This window comes from Corapipo altera, unplaced genomic scaffold (assembly GCF_003945725.1).
Source record: "Corapipo altera isolate COAL_440 unplaced genomic scaffold, ASM394572v1 61045, whole genome shotgun sequence".
Taxonomy (NCBI): domain Eukaryota; kingdom Metazoa; phylum Chordata; class Aves; order Passeriformes; family Pipridae; genus Corapipo; species Corapipo altera.
In genome coordinates, this window is record NW_020884975.1 from 1,531,741 (window position 1) to 1,555,835 (window position 24,095).

The following is a 24,095-nucleotide window of genomic DNA, read 5'->3' on the forward strand; positions in this document are numbered from 1 at the left end:
GTTTGTGCTCATCCCCCAGCACTAGGCTGAGCCCAGCTCAGAGCCCTGCTGGAAACCGTCTCCTGGAATGGCACTAAGTGAAACCCACTGTTCCTGCCTCTCTTCTCAGTCTGGAAACTTCTGAAACTTTCTGAGAAAATTTATAAGATTTTGTTTTATAAATGAAGGAAAGGAATATGCTATAAACCTAACGGATTGTTTCAGCAGGACTATCTTCAGCATCCCTTACCGCAGGCCATCTAAGGACAGATGAGTTCAACCTGTCATTACCTTCAAAGTTGTCTTCTAATTACAGTCGTTAATGGTGGTGCTGAAGATAAAGATCTTGTCCCTTTAATGAATATTCTGTCACCTTTTTCTATTTCATCAGTGTAGAGATTATACGATTGGGTAACAGTTTCTACATCGACTGGGACCGTAAAATGTATTATCCGCTGAATGATACACCGGCTCAGGCTCGAACCACTACACTCAATGAAGAACTGGGACAGATCAAGTACATCTTCTCAGACAAAACAGGAACTCTCACTCAGAACATCATGTGTTTCAACAAGTGCTCCATCAATGGCAAATCCTACGGTATGTTATCTGTTTGCCTTATTCTCAGAGTTTTATTTCACTGTATGCCTCTTGGTCCGCAGAGACTGACTCTGATATCCAGAAGAGTGTCATGTAAGAAACTGCAGTGATCAAGTGCAGGGCTGCCTGCCCATCAGGGATGCCTGGACAGCCTGACTGCATCATTTGTATATCTTAATATAGTTTCCTTGTTTCCCCCTTTTTACCACTCTTTTATCTCCCTTTTTCTGCCCCTCTACCATCCAAACTACAGAACAGCACTTTATTACTTTCTGCCCATAAGTCCCAGATTTACTACATCTGTACTCAAATTTGGGAATTTTTTCTGATATCACTACCTAAGTAATCTCATTTTTTATGGTATTATTGACATGCTTACCCACGTATTGCTAACCCTGCACAAAACATAACATTTAACACACATAACTAACTCCCTCTTAACCGTTTATGAAATCAGCCATCCCTCATCATGTTATCTGCAAATCTTGTCAGCTTCTCATGTGTTGTCTCTCACATTCAGCAATGTCTCATGTTGTGAGTAGCAATTTTCCACATCCTTTTCAGATAGCTGGACTGGTCAATGGCCTGGTCTTTGTCTTTAGCCTTGACATACTTCACCTACCAGAAGAGAGAAAATAAAGAGTTGGATAAAATAGGAAAAAAAGGTTATCTCAGTTAGATCCTAGAAGTCATTGATTTTAAAGGCTTGGCCATTGCATGGCCTCAAACTGTTTTCTTCACACAGCTCAGGAGGTGCTAACATCTTGCAAACTGACTAATTGATTAACATCATTAGATGCCCCAGAGAAATTAGTTGCTGCTTATTTGCAGATGGATGCTTGCTTTGCCTGTGTCAGACCTGTTGAAGTTTCCCTTTTTTCTCTGTGCTATCAGCTGACCTAATAAAAGAAGTTATTTCTTCCTATGAATCTGGTTTTGTGTATATTTGGGGACCACCGCACCTCTAACAGTGCTACTATGATAACTAACGTTAATGCTGCTAAACAGTCTGAAATCTCTTCCATCATGAAATCTCTTCCATGATTTCTCCAAAGTCGATTTCACCACTAACATAATGGGTTCAAGAAATGAATGAGAAATATGTGGAAAGAAGGCAAACAGTCTACTGCCTATAGTTTTTCAAAATACTTAGCTTCTTCCTAGGACTGTACTTCTCTGGATTTGCTGCTCAGGGTCATATGCCAGAATGATTTAGTTCTGATGTCAGGAAAGGTACTCTGGAGGGTTAAGGGAAGGAGATGTCCAAAAGCCTCTTGGCTATACTTCCCAAGGGATCAACTGATTCGAAGTTCTCAGGAGAGATGGCATCTAAGTTTCTTCTACACACTCAGGGCCTTTGTGAAGGCCCACAAGCACTGCATTTGACTTTGGTCACAGTTGAGATTGCTGGTGCAGATATGAGTCTATATATTGCATAATTCATTGCATTTCACTCTTTTTTCAGTTAAGTGTTGGGACTGGCTGGGCTGGGCACAGTCCAGACTTTCAGAGTGAAACTTTTCTTCAGGCAGAAGTTTTAATAGTGTTTCCTAGAGCTGAAATGTCTTGTATTCCTATGACCAGGTCATCAGTTCAGGGAAAATCAGTAGAGCAGTTTTGCTACCTAGGTGTGGGAAGAACAGGCTTTAAAAACTCATTTTCTGTGGCTGTCTCATTTTCTGATGCAAACCAAGTAGGATCTAGGAGCTGGATTTTGTCTCATATTCAAAAGGAAAGGTACAAGAGAAGTCATTCCCTGAAAGCATTTTTGTTTCTTACCTAGTACTAAGTCATCTCCGGGTTCAGCTTGAGCCAAGTCTTCTTTACCCAAAAGCCAATCATTTTTATGGTTACTGCTTTGTGTTTCAAGATCTATCAGTCTCTGGATTTTGCCATGGATTAACATAGAAACTGATAGCTATGTATCATCAGTCTCCAGTACCCATGTCAAGATCTGTATGCTTACTGAAACCTTTTCAATAGATACTTGCTTAGAAACACTGTAACCAGTTTTCATGGTAGAGAAGCTCAGAGACTGCACTTACGCAGAATTTGTGGCTATAACCTTGGTCTTTCTTGCTTGCAGGTGATGTGTATGATATGTCTGGGCAAAGGGTAGAAATAAATGAGGTAAGTGCTTAAGTGCTATCAGGATCTGTGCTTTCGGTGAACCTGGCTAAGTACCAGTGGACACAACCCACAAAAGCATAGCTCATGCTCTTGACCCTGCAAGAGCTGATGCTCTTGATGCTGATAACAGTGATGTGTGTTCCTCTGGATGTCAGAGAATTGCCAGTTACATTCCTTTCCAGTAAGCCTGGCTTAAAACTTGCAGGTTGGGAATGGCCTACTGTTCCCTCTGCTTCATATGACATCCTATTGCATGCACAGCTTCTGTTGAATATTTGGCCATTGATACTCAGCCAAGTATTTGGCCAAGTTTGCTGGAAACTTCGACACTGGTGAATTTTATTAACCTTGGCAGTTAATAAAAACTTTAGTGGGGAATTAGTGAGTTCAGTTCATATCAGTAACAAGGTCACTGTCAAATTCCTCTTATGTCTGGACTTTGTAAAGTATGAAAACATTTGACTTCTACATTTCTCTTTAGCCTCTGCTTGCTGGCACAGATGCACATGTTTTTATTCTAAAATGTCTGAACCTACATGCAGTAATCCAAGTAACAAACAGCAAGATGGTGAAAATCCCACTCCTCATTCCAGTGGTTCATTTTCAGGCCATTGAGAACTTAAATTATCCATTGAAACTGGCTATTTGTGCTGAGTTTCTGTGACTCCAGGCCTTGCTTGGGGACACGTGCTGGACTCCTGCCAATCATCCACCCCACCCTCCTGTCCATGGTACTCTCTGGAGAGTCCTGCTGCCCACACATCTGTGATGTTGCTGTGCCTGGATCTTGGTGTGCAGATGAGTGTGGGAGGTGTGGATCTGTGCTAAGTGCTAGATGTCAGCGTGCAGAGGTCAGAAGGATGACTCCCATCCTGGAAACTCTGAGCTCATCAGGGATGGGGCAGGAGTCAGAAGTGTCCCAGACAGGCTTGGAAGTGCATTTCTCCATGACACATCATGCTGTGAGCTTCTGGCCATTTCTCCAGCATGTTCCACTCTGCTTGGGGCTCCTTGTCTTTTGACAAAATGAGCAGTGCCTGTGGAGTTTAACCTTTACACCACTCATCTGTCCTATTTTTTCCGTATGAGGATTTTTTCTTGCTTTGGGAGAATAGGGTGGAGAAGACAGCCTTTCGAATTGTTTTAAACTGGGCTTCCACACTGCACTGCCACAGGCAACCTTTGACGTCAGGAGCACGATGCCTCCAAGAAGGCATGTGTTGAAGGCAGGCACTTCTTTGCTGTAGAAATTCATTGGCAGAGATCCTGTAGGAACATTAGCTGCCATTCAGAGAGTCAGTTTAGCTCATTGGTTCTCAACCTGCGTGCTGCTCTTAAAGGCACATCTAGTGCCTGTCCTATGATTAGATAGCTTTCATGACCTCCCACTTAGATCCACCACTCTCTGTCATGAGCAGCCCTGCAGGGTAGGTCCTTTGCAAATGTGAGGAGAGAGTGGCTGTGTTGGCAGGCATTGGTGGAAAGGCGTATAAGAGCTCCACAAATAATACCAAGCTATGTTTTTGCAGAACACAGAGAAGGTTGATTTCTCATACAACCCGCTGGCCGACCCAAAGTTTGCATTCTATGACCATAGCCTGGTTGAAGCTGTGAAGCTGAATGATGTCCCAACGCACAGGTTCTTCCGGCTGCTCTCACTTTGTCACACAGTGATGCCAGAAGAGAAGAAGGAAGGTGAGGACTGTTGGAGGCACCAGACTGAGTGGTTTATGTTCACTCGCACCACAGTATGTCTTCTCTCCACAGAAGCTGTTATTGGTCCTTTTGGCTCCCTGGTGATTTTCTGTAGTGTATGACTACACATAAATCAATGTCTTTGGAGATGCCACATGGGAAGAGAAAGGACCAGGGCCTCCACTCTCTGTGTGTTCCTGTGGTGGAGCTGACACTACTGCAAACACCACATCTCTGGAGTGCGGGAATTGCAGGTGCCACAGCTTCCCTGAGGTGGCAGATGCTTGCCCCACTCTTTCTCTACTCTACTCCTAGTCCCATAAAGCAAAGAACATAGAGCACCTATCCACTGGAGACTCATTAGCTCCTCTCACCCAGTGTTCTCACAGGCACTGGGTCAGCCTCCTCAAATCCCAGACAGGATGAAAACCATGCTTTAAAGGCTACAGCTGTTAATTGACAGATTGAAGATGAAAATACTGATGCAAAAATTACATGCAGATATTACTAGAAGGGGTTGAACCCAAGGAACTTGTCCTCTCAGTGAGGTGTGTTAGACTCCAAAGAGAGTGATTAAAGACCCCAGAAGAATCTAGGGTACTTCTTGCACTGTCCTGGAGGATGGGTTGGTGGGACTTGATGGAGATGTGTGGACATAAGGTGCTTTTCAGTGCTACACCTCTGTGGATAGACAGAAAAGCAAAGGGATCACTGCTGTATAATGTCTTTGATTTTGTATTAGTTTAGCTCAGAAAAAAGGCAAAAAGCACATTACGCTTTTTTTCCTTTCATGTCAGGTAGCTTGGTATATCAGGCCCAATCTCCTGACGAGGGAGCCCTTGTCACTGCTGCTAGAAACTTTGGATTCGTGTTCCGGGCTCGCACGCCAGAGACCATCACTGTTGTGGAAATGGGAGAAACAAAAGTCTACAAACTTCTGGCTATTCTTGATTTCAACAATGTTCGCAAGAGAATGTCTGTGATTGGTATGTTCCCTTTGCTCCTTTCTTTCCTTCCTGACCTTTTAGGCTCTGGAGCTGTCCCTCATTATGCTATGATGCCTTTTTCTAGGAGACTTCCTTTGCAGTGCTCTCTGAATAACACAGTAACATTTACTTTTGAGGGCTTGAGATGGGCTGCCTTGACTTCTCCATTACACAGCAACAGTGGTAGAAAAGCAGGTGGAAGAACATTTCCACATCTGCACCACAGTGATGCACCAGCCTTCTGAAGACACTAAGCTTTTTGTATATGTTGCTTCCCTCATTACAATGCAGGAAAGGCCTACCTTCTAACGAGCTTTAAAATTATCAGTAAAATCTGAGGAAGTAGGAAAGGAGAAAAGATGAACTGAGAAACCCACCTTCCCAAACAGAAAATGCAGAAATTATCAAAACCCCTTTTTGTAGCCTTTATTAACCCTCCAACATACTTAGCTACTTCAGGAATTGGAATATTGTAGTTACAGTTTACTCATGGAAGAAATAGGAGCAGTAAGACCAGTCCCCTAAAAAAAAATTGTTTTTAGGTTTTCAATGTAGATGTGCTGCCTGAAGTGCTGCCTGTAGGAACAATGTAGGCCAGAGGAGTGTCTGCTCAGACTAAGGCAGTCTGGGTACAGTTGCTGTGCTGCTACCACTAAGGTGGCAGTAGTCACACTATCTTCTTTTCTAAGCAGAGCTTGTCTTGATTCTCTGGGAGTTTGCCAAAACCTGGTAGAATTCAGACACCTCTAGAAACTTGTCTTTGTTTTCATAAAATGGCTGTGTATCCCAAAAACCTCAGCTTGGGATTTGTAGCATTTCTTTTCCTCTTCCTCATAGTGCAGAGTCCAGAAGGTGACTTGACTTTGTACTGCAAGGGGGCTGACACCATTCTTTATGAACTGCTTAATTCGTCCTGCGAATCTCTCAAAGAGGAAACCACAGAACACCTGAATGTAAGTGCTTCCTTCTCAACAACATCTCTGCATTTGATCATTTCCTTTTCTCCAGATGTGGAAGCATACTTTGTGTTGCCACAAAACCCCCAGATTTCAGACATAGCATCTAAGCAGCAATTTTTTATTTATGGAATAGAGAGGCAAATTAATTTATATAGCCTTAGGTCTCTTCTTCCAGATCTAGCAAAGAAAAAGCATTACTTGAACTTGTGGCCTTTTATATTGTTGATGGTGTGCACTGGGAGGTTGTTATTCACATAAGGGGATGTTTTGGCCTGTATTTACTCTCCCTTGAGATTCCAGATCCTGCTGATAATGTTGCAGAGCACAAGATAACAGAGAGTTTTGCCAGTGGGGTTTTGTAATAGAAAAACCATCTCTGCTCACTGCCTGGGGAAGTCAGAGAAAGCTGGTGGCAAAGGAAAGGGCAGAACAGAGCTGTGGATGTGGCCTGTTCCTCATGCACCTTTATTTCAAGTCTGGGAGAACACCTCCATTTTCACAAACATATCTCTGCTATTGCACCAAACACTGAGCTCTATACTATTCATCATAAAAGACAGTTATAAGGACTTGCTGAGCTGCTGTGACTGGTTGTTCTTATGCTGTGCATTTCAGCCAGAATTTGTGCCCTTAAAACGTTGAGCCCAGGTCCAAAATTCAAGCCTGTGTTTAAGGTTTATTTAGGTCTCACTGTTCTGGACCTTTTATTGAGAAATATGAGCCTGGGAAACAACTGTCTGGTTATTTTAAATGTTTGGAGCCAGAAAGTAGGAAAGCCCTTTTGAGTTTTTTCTTTGTAAGGACCATGAATAGCAATGACAAGTGGTCTGGAAATACTTTTTATAAGTAACCCAAACTTTGTGGTCTAAGGTGCAATTTTTTTCACGTTTCCTCTGCAAACTTTAGACAAGATACTTTTTACAGTCTACTTTCTGAGAGTCCTTTGTAAGCCCATGTGATCAGACTGTTCTGCTTTGACCTTTCTGTCTCACCACTGCCTTGCAGGAGTTTGCTGGAGAAGGTCTGAGGACACTTGTGGTGGCCTATAAAAACTTGGAGAAAGACTATTTCCAGGATTGGATCAGGCGCCACCATGAAGCAAGCACTGCCTTGGAAGGACGGGAAGAAAAACTGTCAGAGTTATATGAAGAGATTGAAAAAGACCTAATGGTTGGTACTTTAAGGAATCTGGGCCAAGCTCTGGGGGAGGCAGCGAGGATGGTGGTTTGTCAGTAAACAGCTCAGTATGACTTCAGCAAACATTGCTCTGCAAACAGCTCAGTGGGTTGTGTGACAGGAGCAGTTCAGAGCATGGCAGTCCTGGCTGTTCACGGGCTCCCCTCCATCAGGAGCCCGTAACTGCAGTGTCAGCCACCAGTGCAGGGAAATGGTTTTATTTTAACTCATGTGGGTGTCAGAGTAGCTTTCTCATGATGAAATGACATACCAGAGCCTGCGGGAGATGACGTGGACACAAATATTTCATAGCTATCCTTTGTATGTGCAAATGGCTGATCTATTTATTTTCCAGTCTTTGAAATGGCAGGCAGTGAATAATCCCCAGTGCCCCTTGGTTTCAGAGAGCATCTCCTTTGTTCTTGCAGCCCTGGGCAGGAGGGGTAGATGATGTCCATGAACATGTTTGTGTCAATTTGAAATAGAGCTAAACTGTGATCTTCAAGGCATTCTACTCTCCCTCAGTGTTGTTACAGCTTTTAAATGCCCTGAGGGATCTGCCTGTGTTTTAGAGACATGAATAATGGATGAAAAGGATATATGGGATCTGAGGAGAAGCTGAGCTTTTGCACTAGCAGCAGTGCTTTCCTGAAATCTCAGAAATCCTGGGTAACACACCCTTTTTCCTTCCATTAACTCTGTGTTCAGGATGCCATCAGGACCCAGGGAAGAAACAAGTGTGAGGAGATGCTGGCCTCTGGAAGTTGCGTAGCCCAGGGGGGAGAGCGTACTGCCCTTCTGGGTCTCAACAGAATAGTGGAAAATAGGTCTCAATAGAATAGTGAAAAATCCCCATAAAAATTGTGTAACTGCTCTGTGTGGCATGTTCAAAGCAGGAAGGACTTGGAGGTTTAGGGGCTGGAGTGTCCAGCTGCTTTGCAAGAAAAGGTCGTGAAGCTCATGGCCTGAGTCGAGGAAAGACCAGCAGGAAGAAGCGTGGCTCAGAATAAAACACTGTTTACACAAGAACCTTCACTGTACAGGAGTGACTTTACTTCCCAAAGATGCTGTGGGAAGAGCAGAGGGTGGGTGTAAAGCCTGGCTTGTGAGAACCAGAGTCAGTGAGGACATAGGTGGGTCTTGTGGAGGTGTAGAGGACTGCCAAGTATCATGGTCTGGTTGATGTCCAAGAGCAGAAGTCCCTTATGTGGTAGGTTTCTGCTAGGGGCCCCTAGAGGGCTAAGGATATAAGGACACAAGGGATGGAACATGGATAGATTCAGAGAATAGCAGTAAAATACTATTTATCATTGATTGATTAAAAGTTAAGGAACATCCACAGTCAAGAAGACATCATGGCTTTTTCTCCAGCTTTTTTTACACCAGATCATCGGCAGACAAGCCAAAGGCCTGTTAATAACGCTCCTTTTGTGCCTTTCTGCAGCTCCACAAAGATGATGGCAGTAGGGAATGGAAGCTCTTGTTCTCTCTTCCTGGGCACATTTGTTATCAATGTCCAACTCTGGGCTTCCAGCTCAGACTCAGGCTGCCAAGGATGAGCTGGTGCTCCCAGGACATTACTTTTTAAGCCATAACATTTAAGTTCTCTCTAAGTGGATCAGGGACTACTGTAAAATGGGGACTGTACAATTTTGAGGACTCTATAGGGAAGTTCCATCAGAGCTGTTGCCTATGGTGATAATGCTCATAGGTGATGTATGGTGGACATCCCAGGGTACCAAAAGGGATCTCAGGCTTAAAGCCAACCTCTGAATTTAGTCTCCCAGCAGCAGGAGGTAAGTGGTAGCAGATGCTGTCTAAACCTGAGCTAGCAGTGAAATCTTCATGTCCCTTTGACAACAGGTTAAAGCCACCAATTATTTCCAAAATGCAGAAAAAACCAATAACTTTAAAATAATGAAAGTTTGTGTTCTGAGCAGTCTGTGGTTTAGGTGTGTGACTGTGTGCAGCAGCGGCAGGGACACATCTGTTAAAGGCAGAGATGTTTAGCAGCCATGTGACAACTGCAGTACAGCATAGCTGGGAGCAAGCTCCAAGGAAGAGGATGCATATGGAGGTCTGGGGGCATGGATACACAGCTGTCTTTGTCCCTCTGTTAAAACTCTATCTGCTGTGAAGGGAACACATGGAAGAACACAGACCTGTAGGTCTGCAAACATTCTGGCAAATAATTTCATGCATGTTCATAATCCTTCAGAGCCCTAGGAATTAGAGACTAGAACATATGCAGGATCAGGGTTATGCTCTGTACACTAAATTTGCAGAGGAAGAATGAAAATCAGTACAACCTTATATCTGGATTTCATTTGTGCCTCCTTGAGTAATTACCTCTAGGTAATGCTTTCTCCTTTGCTAACAATGGAACAACTTACCAGTCCTCCACTGTTTTCTGTTAAGCTCTTAGGTGCCACAGCGATTGAGGACAAGCTACAGGATGGAGTCCCACAGACAATTGAGACTCTTGCCAAAGCCAACATCAAGATATGGGTTCTCACTGGAGATAAGCAAGGTAAAGGCACTACAGCTTTGGATGCTTCTCTTCTCTCCCACTGGTGGGATGGTTCTGATAAGACCTGCATTCTCATTCTTCTTTAAAAACTGCACATAAGACAAACTTACAGGGCTTTGCTTCATTGCCACCTAGGCAAAATTTCTTAACTGGAATTAGACTAGTTAACTGTAGTTAGTGTCTATCCTTACACTCTGTCCTGAGGCTGGAAGCAGGGTGAAGGCAGCATCCTTTGCTTTTGGAGGGGTGACAGTAAGCATCCCATAGTCCCTGACTGTGAAAAGGTGTCACTGTAGTACAGTTGACCGTCCCAGTGAAGAAATTGGAAAAAAATCTTGTCCTGCTTTCCAGAAACTTTAACGTCAAAGTGGATGTTGGGTACGTTTCAGTTTGGTCCTGGCTTTAATGATCCGGACTAGAAATGGAGGAAACATAGGCGTTTAGAGTTGGAAAGAATGGTAAATAGACTCCAGTGAATTATTTTGGAGAAACAGTAACTTCACTGAAACAATAGTGTTTCAGGGGGGCCAAAAGTGTTTGCAAATAATTTCATCCAAGAAATGAGCAGACAATTTTTGAAAAAAATTAAACATTTCATTTTGCCATGTTCCAAATACAATAGTTTTGCTATAAGATACCAAAATATGTTTTTCAAAATGTTATGAAAAAATACCTTTATATTCTTCTTGAGGTCTATGGTTTGGGGCTTTTCTGGAAGTAGCGAGAGGGAAAGTTAAAAATCCTGGAAAAAATTTTTGGATCAACATGAAATGTTTTTTGTTGTTCCAAGCACGTTGGCCAGAGGGTGTTTTGAACTTTTTATTTTTGGCAGAATTATTTTTTCCTGTGGCCTTGTGAAGCCCAGTTAAGGGAGATTTGCTATTACATCCATCAAAGTGACTCTCCTGGCTCTCTTATTGTTGACTCTGAAAGGCTTTGAGCTCTTTTGAGTCAGAAAGAGAGCTTTTGCCACGTGTGTAGAAAGGCCACTCGGGGTCTGACTGGCTGTAGGATGGAGTAGGAACAGGATGGGGCTTGGGTGAATTTGGGCCTCCTAACATGGCTCATCTTCCTGGTTTATCTTTCCCAGAGACAGCAGTGAATATTGGTTACTCCTGCAACTTGCTGAACGATGACATGGAAGATGTTTTCATTATTGACGGCAGCACATCTGATGACGTCCTGAATGAGCTGAGGTAAATGGCTGAAATACACAGTTACACTGCCATGCATTAACACTGTTTGTGTTTTGTATGTTGCCACCTTTTTTTCCTGTCAGCTTTACTTGTTGCAGTTCATTCAGGGACCTTAGATAAGGGCTAGCTGGCTCCCTGGAAGATCCATTAGCTAAACACAATGTAGAAGTCTCTTCTAAGAGTCAGTGCTGAAGCTTCTTAATACAAGAGGTCAAATTAAATAAATGTATAAGAAAGCAGAATCAGACAGGCATTATCAGCTGACATTTACCAGCAAGTGATCTTGAGCCACAAAGGCTTTGGCTTCAGGATTGAGCTGTGCTGTTGCTCTACAGTTATTGCCATTTATCCACATCGCTGTCCTTTGTCTGGATATGGTCTTTTTCTGGCAGTGTGTGAGAACCTACCTTCCTCCCTCACCTCCTCTGTAGACACAAGTTCTTAGGTGTACATGGAAAATGGGGAAGGTTTTCAGCCCTTTTCTGTTGGAATACATGGTTGCCAGACAGTATGCTCAGAAAATTGGATGCCCTTTGGGACACCATCCCTCATGACGTTCAGACACTCAGTTTGACTTTAAATCAGCAAAAGGTTGGCAACACTGGTTAGAGTTTCAGAAGCGGGTGGATGATGTGCACAGATGGCAGCAGTGAAACAATGCATGTTGTTGTAGGGATACAGGGAAAATTAAAATGAGCTATTAGAAGAAAACATCAATTTTTTGTTTTCATAAAGTTTATGAAAACATATATAACTTCACAAGATTTTAATTATTATCCTGGACTTATTTTTTTTTTTTTTTTAGGAATGCAAGGAAAAAGATGAAGCCAGACTCCTTTCTGGACAGTGATGAAATCAACATTCAGTTTGAAAAATCTTCAAAAAAACCAAAAATTATACCTGATGAGCAAGCAAATGGGGTGTATGGTCTGGTTATCACTGGCCACAGCCTGGTAAGGAAGGTTCAGAGCCTTGTGAGGAATGAGTTTCCTGAAGAACTTACTGGAAGACATACTGAATGTCAGAAAAATATTTTAAAAATGTAACTCTAGAGGACAGGAATTTTTTTCCATAACTGAGGATTAGGTTCAGTGGATATCTGAGACGTCAAAGGTGACAGACAAGGTTTTAGAAGACTAGAACAGGGAAGAGCCAGCCCTGATCTTTGGTGAACAAGAGGGGTAGAGTAGCTGGAATAATTCTAATTTCCAGAAAGATACTAAAAAAATAACCAGGTAGTTTGTATATGCAGCAAGAAGATAACATTAGATATGGGTTTCAAGTATGCCAAGAACATATTCTATTAAATATATCTGATAAGAGATAAGCCTAACAGATAGGATACAGATCTTATAACTTAATTAATAAATTTTTTGATACTCCCTCCCATGATTTTTTCAAAGCAAACTGAAGTAATATGCTCTAGATGAAATTGTTAAGTGACAGATGCAAGACTGCTTGGAAAGTGTGGCTCTTAAGGGCTCACAACTGATCTAAAACAAGTTAACTTTCTAATCTTAGACAATAAGGGTTATCCCACATCTATTTGATGCTCAGTGTTCACATTAACTGCTTAAAAAGAGAGTAGGTAACACCAAGCTGGGAGAGAGTACAAAGAAAACTAAGAGTAGTCATGGAAGATCTGGAAAGCACAGGGGAAAACTGAAAGAGTTAAAAATTTTTGAGCCTGGAGAATACTGATCAGTAGTGGCAGTACTCTTCAAATAATAACAGGTAAACAAAGTAATGGAATTAAACTAAGATAAGAGAGTTTTGGGTGAAATGTCTTCCTGGTGAGGATACTGAAGGCCTGGAACAGATTTCCCATACTTCACAATTTTTAGAACAAGTTAGATTAAAAAACTGATTTAGATCAGTTTAAACCTGTTTGGGAGGAAGGCTTAGTTTATACCAGGTTTATTTATCAGTTGTATTTTACTTTCCCAGATCTCAGGGAAAGCAAATAGGTAGATGTGGAAGGTACTGGGAGGTGCTGCTCTCAGAAATTCTGTTCCCTGTGGTTGCTACCTCTCTTGATGGCAGTCCAACAAATTTCACTCACAGATCTGTACTAGCCCAGCAAATTATTAATTGAAAGATCTCACCTTGCTCTGTTTTTGGTTTGTGTGGCTCCCCAGGGAAGTGGTCACAGCCCTAAGCCTGACAGAGTTCAAGAAGCATTTGGATGATAGTCTCAGGCATATGATGAGACTCTTGGGGATGGTCCTGTGCAGGGTCAGGAGAGAGACTCGATGATCCTTGTGGGGCCCTTCCAACTCAGCATGTTCTGTGATTCTGTGACTCCATATACAGACCCTGAACACTTTCAGACAGTGTCTGTGTTGTTAAGTACCCTCTTTCCCTCTTTTACACTCACTCACTCTTTACCTTGAAGGCCATAATCCCCTTTAGATCCCCGCTGCAAAGCAGACAAGAGCTCTGTCAGGTTCGGCACATCTGCATTGTGTGGGAATCAGCTGCAAGCCCCTGCTGGTTCCTACTCCATCCCACAGCCACTCAGACCCTGAGTGCTGTGCTATTAAAGCACCACTGGCAGCAGTGGCAAAGCTTTCTTTTTATTCCTGGAAAGCCACACACTCAACCAGACCGTGGCAAGGGGATATGTCTCACACAGAGAAACTGAAATCTGAGCTGTGTGGGAGCAGCCAGACCACACAGAGTGGACACGAGTCTCACCAATATCATGGTTTTCTCCTGTGTGGTGACCACGGGGACAGTGCAGACAAAACTAGATGTCATTTATTTATTTCTGTGAGCTTGAACAGTGGTATTAGTGCTGATACTGTCCCACTCAAACACAGCATCTGCTCAGTGCTGTATCCCTACCTGCAGATGGGTGGGATGGCAGCGCTGGGGCTATTCACACTTCTGGTGTTGCTTGAACAAAGCAAGGGAACAGAAACACATCAGCAGCATCTGTAATGGCATCATCATACCAGTTGATTTGTGTGCAGTAGTACCTTAATATGTGACGTGATAACATTTTGCTGGTGCTGTACAGTGAGGATGTTGAGGCAAAAGCCATCTCTGTGCTGACCAGTGGTACTAAAGCTAAGCCATGAAAATGTCTCTTGTTGAGCCCTTGATGGAGGGACACTGTTGACTCACAGCTCTCTGTTTCAAGAAGAAAGGATATATGGCCTATGGACTGTGTGCCTTATGCAGAAAAAGCAGTGGGCCTGCTGTAAGAGCTCTGAGGAGGAGTGAACCCTGCAGATTCCTGCCATGCATGTCTGCTAAAAAGAGACAACAAAGAACTGAGTCAAAAAGCATGATCTGAAAGAAATATGAAAGGATAACTCTGCTCCCTCCTCCTCACAGAGAGCTGGAGGGGTGACCAGACATCCAATTATCTCTGTGCTTCCTGAATAGAAATAACACAGCTGACTGATTTAAAAGGTCAGCACTCAGAGCAAAGCAGCCTTCTCCCTAGCTTTGTGTTTTGCTTTGTCATGCTCACCTGAGCTTAATATTTTTCATGTTCTGTTTTTTTTTTAATTAAGCACTCCTAAATTGAAGTCTTTCCCATTTACACCACAGATTTCCCAGAGCTTAAATAATAATCCAAGTGGGATGAGCAGAAACTCTCTTGCATGGAGATACACAAGGTTGTCTCGGGCCACGCAGCAGCTTCATTAGTGCTTCAATTTAGTGCTCCTGGTGTTTGACATGCCACTCTACCAGGTTGCATCAGCCAGAGCAGCTGTTGTGCATGTCCATCTGTGGTGCAAATCCAGGTGTGGCACACCCAAGGTGCAAACTATGTGGCATGATGTGCGGTGTGGATACTGCCTATGCCTGAGTGGATGGATTTGCTTGGGATATCCCATACCTACCTTCTCCTGAATGGAAGAGCTATCTCAGTTCTCATTTCCATCTCGCTGCATTCTCTTCGTGAGCCAGGAGATGCTGCCTGTCTGACCTGACCACTGCCTTTACTCCTTTTCAGGCTTATGCACTGGAAGGGAATCTGGAGCTGGAGCTGGTGAGAACTGCCTGCATGTGCAAAGTGGTGATCTGCTGCCGGGTGACTCCCCTGCAGAAGGCGCAGGTGGTGGAGCTGGTGAAGAAGTACAAGAAGGCTGTGACCCTGGCAATTGGAGACGGCGCTAACGATGTCAGCATGATCAAAAGTGAGTGATATGCTCTGGCGGACTGACTTGCTGGTGTATTTTCTGTCTGAGGTGGGCCAGCAGCAGAACATGTGTCTGAGTGCCTCCTGTACCACCCTCTTTGAGGAACCAAGTGGCTGTGTCCCAGATTTTGGCAGGTCTCTACAGAGCACTCTCACTACAGGTTACTCATGTCTCCTGCCTTCTAGGTCACACTGGACAGCAGGAAGCCAAAGTTGCACCAAGTCTCTGTGTCTCTGTTTCTGTCTTAGAACAGACAAAATGCTTGGACTTAATGATCTTATAGGTCTTTTCCAACCTAAATGATTCTGTGATTCTGTGAAAAGCCTGCCTGGGCTGTGATGTGTCCATCTGTGTGTCTGCATGGCCACCATCACAAGGGCAATATGTATAACAAACAAGTCTGTTTCATAGAGGGCCTGACTGCAAAGAAGAAAGAAAATCTTTCTGTCTGTAAATAGTCTATATAGTGTTATGAGGGGGTTGTTAACATTTCATTGTGTTAGGGCTGTTTGTTAATTATCTCCCTTGAGTTATAAATGACGGGCTTCCAGGCGCTTTCATCCTTGAGCATCATTTGATGCTGCATTACCTCAGTGAATTTATGAAAAAAATCCCCTATCTAGGTATAATTAAATTAAGATTATTCAGAAGGCCTATTGCTAATCTTTCTTGTGTTAATTTGCACGAATTGATTAACTGGAGCTTTTTAATTAAGAAAGAAAAGGCTAAGTAGAGAGCTTCAAGGGAGATAAGTCAGGCAGTCAGCAAAGAAAGGCGAAGAAAAGTTAAAGTGTACATGATAATTAGAAACTAACCCACTCTCCCCACCAAGAGGGCTGAGACTTTGGGATTTTATCAAGTCACTGTTCCGTGGAAACCTTTGAATGTAACCAACTCCAACCATCAAGATTGTTCTCATTAGTTAAAGCCGTATAATTAGCTGTCACATTAAACTTATGTCCATATTTAATAAACCCAAGTTACCACTAAAAAAAAAGTGACTCTTCTATCTAATTATTTGATTGAACTAATAAAGCCCAGGAAATATAAAAAGGCTACAGTCCACCTTGTAGCACAGTGTCTGAGAAATCTAAAAACGGTTTGAACATTTTGCTTGTTTGGGGTGATGTTTTAAGGCTGCTGGAAGGACGTGCATGCATGTAAAATGTAAGTCACATGTCAATATAAATTACATTTATTTTTTCATAACAGCAGCTTTTATGAACAACAGCATTTGTGCTGTTGGAAAGCGCTCAGAAACAAAACATAAATTGTCACTGAACCTAGAATTTCATTCAAATAATAAAATCCCGGTTATGGGAAATGTATCACCCAGCCAAAATCATGGTGCTGCTGAAAGAATTAGTGCTCCAAGGCTATTTTTTTCTTTAAATGACTTTGCATATGACTTTTTATGAAGGCTGCAAGGGAATTAACACAGTGCTCCAGTGCAGGGAACTGATTTTAAAGACGGGGTAATCAAAACTCTCGGTGTAATGATGTGATCAATAACCTTCTTGTTGCAGCTGCCCACATTGGGGTTGGTATCAGTGGCCAGGAGGGGATGCAGGCAGTCTTGTCCAGTGACTTCTCCTTTGCCCAGTTCCGTTACCTGCAGCGCCTGCTCTTGGTCCATGGTCGGTGGTCCTACATCCGCATGTGCAAGTTCCTCAAATACTTCTTCTATAAGAATTTTGCCTTCACCTTAGTGCATTTCTGGTATGGCTTCTTCTCTGGCTTCTCAGCACAGGTAGGTCCAGCTTTTGTTTTTTCAGGGCCACTAAGATAATCAGAGGGCAGCACCTCTCCTGTGAAGACAGGCTGAGAGAGCTGGGGTGGTTCAGCTGGGAGATGAGAAGGCTCTGGGGAGAATTTTGAGCACCTTCCAGTAGCTAAGGGGCTACAAGAGTGTCAGAGAGGAACTTCTTAGCAGAGCCTATTGCGATAGGACAAAAGGTAATGGTTTTAAACTAAACATAGGTTAGATACAAGGAAGAAGCTTTTTACAAAGAAGGTGGTAAAACACACAGGTTGTCCAGAGAGATGGTGGATGTCCCATTCCTGGAAATATTCAAGGTCAGGTTGGACGGGGCTCCAAGTAACCTAGTCTAGTTGAGCATGGCCCTGCTGATTGCAGGGTCCCTTTACAGGTCCCTTCCAACCAAAACCACTCTATGATTCTGTCTAGAGTTTTCAAACAGAGTATCTGGAAACATTTTACAAGAAAATAAACTAAGCCATTCCTCCTACCTCACTGAATGGGCTCAAGTCTGTCTTCTTCAGCCATATAGGTATAAAGCAGATATTGCTGCATTCATTGTGCTCCTGGTGGAGGCCAGATGCCTGAAGACATGTACAGAATCAAAGAATCATTAAGGTTGGAAAAGACCTCTTAACCATTAACCCAACACTGCCACGTTCACCACTAAACCATGTACCCAAGTGCCACATCCACACATGTTTTGAACACTGACCACCCTTTCGGTGAAGAATCTTTTCCTAATATAGAATATAAACCTTCCCTGCCACTTAGGTGCATTATGAAGCACATACATCACTTGCAGGGTTTTCAAAAGTGATTACAACCATCAGCTGATGACACAGGTTACAGTTTGGTGCAGATCTTGCAAGACCTATGCTTGCGTAGTTCGCATATTTAGAACAAGCAGTTTAACCCTGAGATGCCTGTGTGTGTCAGCAGCTTGGAAGAGGAGCACATCTACAGTGAAAAAAATGGACTTTTTTCCAGGCAAACCAGCCTGCAACCAAACCCAGCCATGGGGAGTGCAGATAGTTAGGGGCTGGGGGTGCAGGGTGGTGCAGAGGGATCCCACTCTGGCTGCAGCCAGCAGTGGGTGCTGAGCAAACTTGGCTGGTATAATGTGATCCCTCCCCTGTTTAGGAATGCTGAGCTTGAGTCATCTTATCCCTTTTGTCTTAGTAACATCTCAAACCAAGATGTTGCAGCATTTAATTGCATATACTTTCAAAGAAATTAAAAAGACAGTGTTTTGGTAACTTTATGTCTGTTATGTTTTTTTTCCAGACCGTCTACGATGAGTGGTTCATTACACTTTACAATTTGGTGTATACCTCCCTTCCAGTGCTAGGAATGAGTCTCTTTGATCAGGTACTGTTTTTGTCACCACTTTTGGGATTTTTTTTAATAGAGGTTTTATCTCCAGGTGCTTTGAGCTGGTCCCATGAAGCAAAACCAGTTGATCTTTTGGCTAGATACTGTGGTAACCCCTGAAATTATGTCCTCCCAGTAAGAACTTAGACCACAAAAAGAAGGATGCACAAGGGAGATGGTGTATTCCTTCCTAGTCGTATGATTTAGGTTTAGGTAATCTTGTGAGGAACGAGGAGTTGGACTTGCTGATCCTTATGAGTCTCTTCCAACTTGAGATGTCTATAATTTAATGATTATCCTGATTTGGTCTGTGGATTTTAGTGTGTGATGAGACTTTTGGCTGCTGCCTACAGTACAAGCTGCCATTGCAACACTCCAGTGAAGTAGTCATATCCTACTACCTGTGTTCCTGAAGCCTGACAAGTGACTTTCTAATGACCAGACACAACAATTAATTAGCTAGATCTTTGAAGCCAGATTTTCCAGGTTCAGCCTTTCTAGAGAGTTTTTTCTGTGGTAATTTCACACACACATTTCTACCTCACTGTTATTGTTTGACAAGACATAGGAGCAATAAAGGTGTTCCTATATTTATTTTACAAGTTAAATAAGTAGGAACTGGCTACTGCAGTGATTCCCAGTGTTCAGCTCTGGACACTTAAGAGATGCAAATAAGAGAGCCTTGCCTGTGTGTTGACCCTGGGGAAGTATTTTGTAAACCTTAGCTTCCAGTCAACTCTCTGGAGAGCAGACCATACAGTCTGCTTTAGATGAAGTGTATATTATTTTTCTTTCATCAGCTGTCAATTTTTTCAGCATAAGAAAGATGAAATACAACATGGAAAGTATGCCTAGGTGACTTTGGCATGTGCCATGGTAGTAAGCACAACTGAATGAGTTGTGTGCTAAGCCTTTTCTCATGGAAATGCATGTCACAGGGACACGGCAGTCCTAAGTGGTCTGTCTGCTCAGCTGGGTAGCTGCCAGCAAATCTGACCCTCTCCTCACTGCTTTCAGGATGTGGATGATCGTTGGAGCATGCTGTTTCCTCAGCTATATGTGCCTGGCCAGCAAAACCTCTATTTTAACAAAGTGGTGTTTGTCAAGTGCATGTTGCAAGGGATATACAGTTCCCTCATCCTCTTCTTCATCCCCTATGGGGCCATGTACAATACAATGAGGAGTGATGGGAAGGCCATTGCTGACTACCAGTCCTTTGCTCTGATGGCCCAGACCTGCTTACTGATTGTGGTGTCTGTACAGGTAAGGCATCCCAGGTAATATTTTTAGGAATTAGTTTCTGTTTCATGATGGCAGCGTCTGGAGGGCCACTTGGGATCTTGACAGCATTGTATTTGCTGCTGTATCTTGCATTCTTGCAAAAAAAAAAAAAGGTCTCTTGATGCCTCATTAGTCTCCTCAGTTGAACAGAAAAGGAGATTTATATGTTACAAAAGATCAGGGTGACAGAAAAGCAGAGTCTTTGCCTTGGAAAGTTTGCAGTCATAGCCAACAAATCAGTTAAGGCAGGGAATAGACAAGGACTTGTTCTAGTGTTATGGGAAGGATTTGAAGCACAGGACTGACTGTCTGCTATCAGTTATTTGTAGGTTCTCCATTATGGAGCTGTCTGTGGAGCCTGGGCCATGCATGACGCCAGATGCTAGGCCTGCACTCGTCGGAAGAAATAGCTAAGACCTGGGGGGTAGAAAACTCAGATGATACTATCAGAATGAGAGAGATTTCTTAAAAGAAAACTAGTCAATCATGTTTCCCTAGATAATGGTTTCTGCTGTCTGAGGTCTTGTAGACTTCTTTGCTTAACATCCAATGCCAGATCACAGCTTAGGGGTGGGGAATAAGCAGGGCTTATTTTAACTTGCTGTGTCCAGCACTGGGGCCCCCAGCATAAGGAGGTGGTGAACCTGTTGGAGCAAGTCCAGAGCAGGGCCATGATCAGAGGGCTGGAGCACCTCTCTGTAAAGACAGGCTGAGAGTGCTGGGGTTGTTCAGTCTTGAGAAGAAAAAGCTCCAAGGAGATCTCATTGTGGCCTTCCAATACTTAAAGGGGGCCCACAAGAAAGCTGGAGAGGGACTTTTTCTGAGGGCATGTGGTGATAGGACAACAGGTATTGGTTTTACAATGAAAGAAAGTAGGCTTAGATTGGATATTAGGAAGAAATTCTTTACTGTGAGGCACTGGGACAGGTTGCCTGGAGAAGCTGGAGTGTTTAAGGCCAGTTTGGATGGGGCTTGGAGCAATTTGGTCTAGTGCAAAGTGCCCCTGTCCATTTCAACCCCAAGCCCCAGGGGTTGAAATTAGATGGTCTTTAAGGTATCTTGACATCCTGTCTCCAGTACTGTCCACTGATGAATGCTTGAGAAGAGGATAAATGTAGTAATGCTTGCCTTGAATGGTTTCCCAGCATCCTGTGATTTGTGACTTGTTAGTTCTTGAGACTTGAATGAATAGCAGTCTTAGGGGGAGATGTACAAAATATAGGACTAGCTGTGTTCAGTACAGATCTGCTAAATAATGAAGGCACTGACAATGGCTGTATATTTTTCCCTTCTTTCAGATTGGCTTGGACACCTCTTACTGGACGGTTGTGAACCAGTTCTTCATCTGGGGAAGCCTTTCTGTTTATTTTGCTATCACCTTCACCATGTATAGTGATGGCATGTATCTGATCTTCACAGCCTCCTTTCCCTTCGTTGGTAAGCCCTGGGACAAATCTGGATTGCACTCAAAATGGACATACTGCAGGGCTTAAATCTGCTGAGTATTTCTAAGTATATTTCAGAATATATTGACTGCCCTTTCTACAAGAAATGCTAGGATATTTCTGAGCATGGTTGGGAATACTTATTTGGAATCCGGTCCATCCAGGTGAATGTGTGCCATGTTCACTTCCTTGTGTAAGAATGGGCATTCCCATGCAGTAACAGGAATGGTCCTTTAAATAAACCTATGGAGCTGGCTGGAACATTTTATGCTGCTCTTCTGCAGGTGTCCAATTCTTACAGATATCTAGAAGCATTTTATTGGCAGAAGGATGTGTCTTCCTTGTAAATAAGTTAACATTTTGGCATAGGAAAGCATAGAAGTACAACATCCAGTTAGACATGAGAAAAATGCCATGTGATTAAGGTGAGCCTTCTGCCAGGTTAAATGGCAAATTCCCAACAACAACAAAACCAAAAACACTCCAGTGATGACCAGGTCTTTGTAGTTACTCTACATAACAGATTTCTGAGCACATGCAAAAAATGATGGCTAACATAAAAATGAATCTACCTCCTGAGACTCTGACCAGGAGAAACATGTAAGATTAGTGAATTTGGATGTTTTAAATAGCTCTGCGCATCCATAGCCAGTATTGATACAACATTGTTATGAGCCTCTACTTCTGAAATCCCCAAACTTTGTGTTCCAAGTCTCTGATTTTTTAATTGATCAATGCCTTTATTTTTTGATGACTTCTTCAGTAAAACTTGTTCTGCCTACCTTCGCTGCAATAGCAAGGGCCTTTTAAGCCAATTTAGAACTACCTGAGATGCAGGTTATTGCAACATATTTTTCAAGCAGGTGATCACATCCACTGTGAGATGACTTTTACTGTTAAAAATGCGGAGTGAGAGAAGACAGCGTGCCTGTTTGTTTTCCAAAAACAGGTGAATGGTTGGATGGGATGATCTTGAAGATCACTTCCAACCTTGATGATTCCATGGTGATTCTAACTCACTTGCCAGGGATATCACTATCTGCTTCCCTCTCATTACTGTGTTGTTAAACTAGCCATAGTGCTGTGAGACAATAAGGTCATTTTTAAGGAAAGTGTTTCTAGCCTGGACTGAGACAACTTGTTTACTTTAATTTCAGTGGACTTGTATTACAGCAGAATTTGGCCAACTGGAAAGAAAACATTCAGCAACTTTACTGCCAACAACAGCATCATTAAGCCCTGTATTGAGAGTTTTGCAGACTGTTTGTTCTATCTTATATTCATTCAATTTTGGAGAAGCCAGAACCGAGCACTTTGGTTTCAAAGAAGGTGTCAGTGACACACCAGTACATGGCAGTAGTTCTGCCAATATACCCATTAGGCTACACTGTCTGTGCAGATACCCAGAGCAACACATGCTTCTCTCATAAAGGGCTGTGATTCCCCCTGTCTGCTGTGCAGTCAGAGTAGTATTCCATATGCTTCAGGAAATGGTACTGGAAAATAAGAAAGTAGGATTCCTCCTTTTGCACTAGAGTCCTGGCAAAAGGTAGGAGGGCTGGACTTCTGATGAAGGTCTCCTGAACATTTATATGAATCCTTTGCAGTGATTTGACTCTTTCTAAAAGAGATTACTCTGACATCATTGTATCCCTGGGTTGTTGCTGCAATTGTGTCTGGATATTTCATTTTTCTTTGCTCGTTATACTGGCATTGCTGTCCTCTCTACAGCCAGTGAATTTCACTGTGGGAGATGGTGTCTGCCATACATTTTGGTCTGTTTGTCAAGTTCTTTGAAATCAGAGAGCAAAAGGTTCAGGTGAACAAGAGGTGCTGCTTTTACTGTTTTAATCATGCTTTTGTTTTTCAGGTACGGCTCGAAACACCCTCAGCCAACCGAATGTGTGGCTAGCAATCTTCCTCAGCATCACCCTCTGTGTGCTGCCTGTGGTTGGCTTTCGATTCCTGAAGACTCAGTTAAAGCCAACACCCAGTGATAAAGTAAGGAGATACCTTATTAAACCAGAAATCCTGCTTACTATGGCCTAGGTTTACCATGGAGCCATGGGCTTGGCATCGCTTGGAGTGTGCATCCCTGCCTGTGCAAGTGCCACTGTCCGTCTGTCCCCTACTCCCCTGAGAAGGAGGATTGAATTTGGGTTTTGGCACAGTTCAAACCATCTGCAGCTGGGACCAAGGCTGAGATTATTTAGATGTGGATTAGAATGCTCTGAAGCAGGAAAGCTGCACTATTTTTAGGTGCAGGGTTTAAGCACTGTGGCTCAGTGGCAAAGGAGTGGTGTGTTTCTCCTGCACTGCTGCTGTGCAGTTTTTAGCCTGGCAGACCACAGCCTTCCACCCTCCACCTGGGTAGACATGTTTGTGGGGATTTTTTTGATTTCAGAATTTACTTCTTTTGTAGCCAATGCTTACATGCCCCCTCTGAAACCAGATGCCTTCCCATCCCCGGGAATATGAAGATGAGGGCAGTAGGGGCAAGGAGAGGCTGGGAGTGATAGAGTGGGCAGAGAGCTCATAGCCCACTGCAGCCAAGAACAGCAGCATTCACAGAGCTCCTCAGGCTCGCTTCCAAACAGGAGCATCTGCTGAGTGCTACTGCCACCTCGTGCTTCTTTTATCTCCCTGCACCGAGCTGCCAGGAACCAGTGCAGAGCACAGCTACCAAGGGCATGCACCACAGTTGACTGCCGTGCCTAGTCATCCTCGGGATGTCTATGGAGCTCCTCAGGTTCTCCAGGACTTTAGAAGGAGTTAGGGGAATTCTCAGCCCTTGCAGAGAGGGTAGGTGGGTGCTAGAGAAGAGTTCT

The 24,095-nt window shown here is 43.2% G+C and overlaps 1 protein-coding gene across 5 annotated transcripts in view; it reads left to right on the plus strand.

Annotated features, from left to right (window-relative positions):
- LOC113957683 (phospholipid-transporting ATPase FetA-like) overlaps positions 1–24,095 on the plus strand; it is a 93,379-nt gene that overhangs the window by 67,940 nt on the left and 1,344 nt on the right. For all 5 annotated transcript variants that reach the window (XM_027665348.1, XM_027665352.1, XM_027665349.1 and 2 more), the window contains 15 exons: positions 371–579; positions 2,666–2,709; positions 4,239–4,404; positions 5,202–5,390; positions 6,228–6,343; positions 7,355–7,519; positions 9,944–10,055; positions 11,146–11,251; positions 12,057–12,204; positions 15,222–15,405; positions 16,935–17,158; positions 18,455–18,538; positions 19,559–19,804; positions 21,121–21,259; positions 23,138–23,268. In XM_027665348.1, coding sequence (XP_027521149.1) covers positions 371–579; positions 2,666–2,709; positions 4,239–4,404; positions 5,202–5,390; positions 6,228–6,343; positions 7,355–7,519; positions 9,944–10,055; positions 11,146–11,251; positions 12,057–12,204; positions 15,222–15,405; positions 16,935–17,158; positions 18,455–18,538; positions 19,559–19,804; positions 21,121–21,259; positions 23,138–23,268 — 2,263 coding nt within the window. The remainder of the gene's footprint in view (positions 1–370; positions 580–2,665; positions 2,710–4,238; positions 4,405–5,201; positions 5,391–6,227; positions 6,344–7,354; positions 7,520–9,943; positions 10,056–11,145; positions 11,252–12,056; positions 12,205–15,221; positions 15,406–16,934; positions 17,159–18,454; positions 18,539–19,558; positions 19,805–21,120; positions 21,260–23,137; positions 23,269–24,095) is intronic.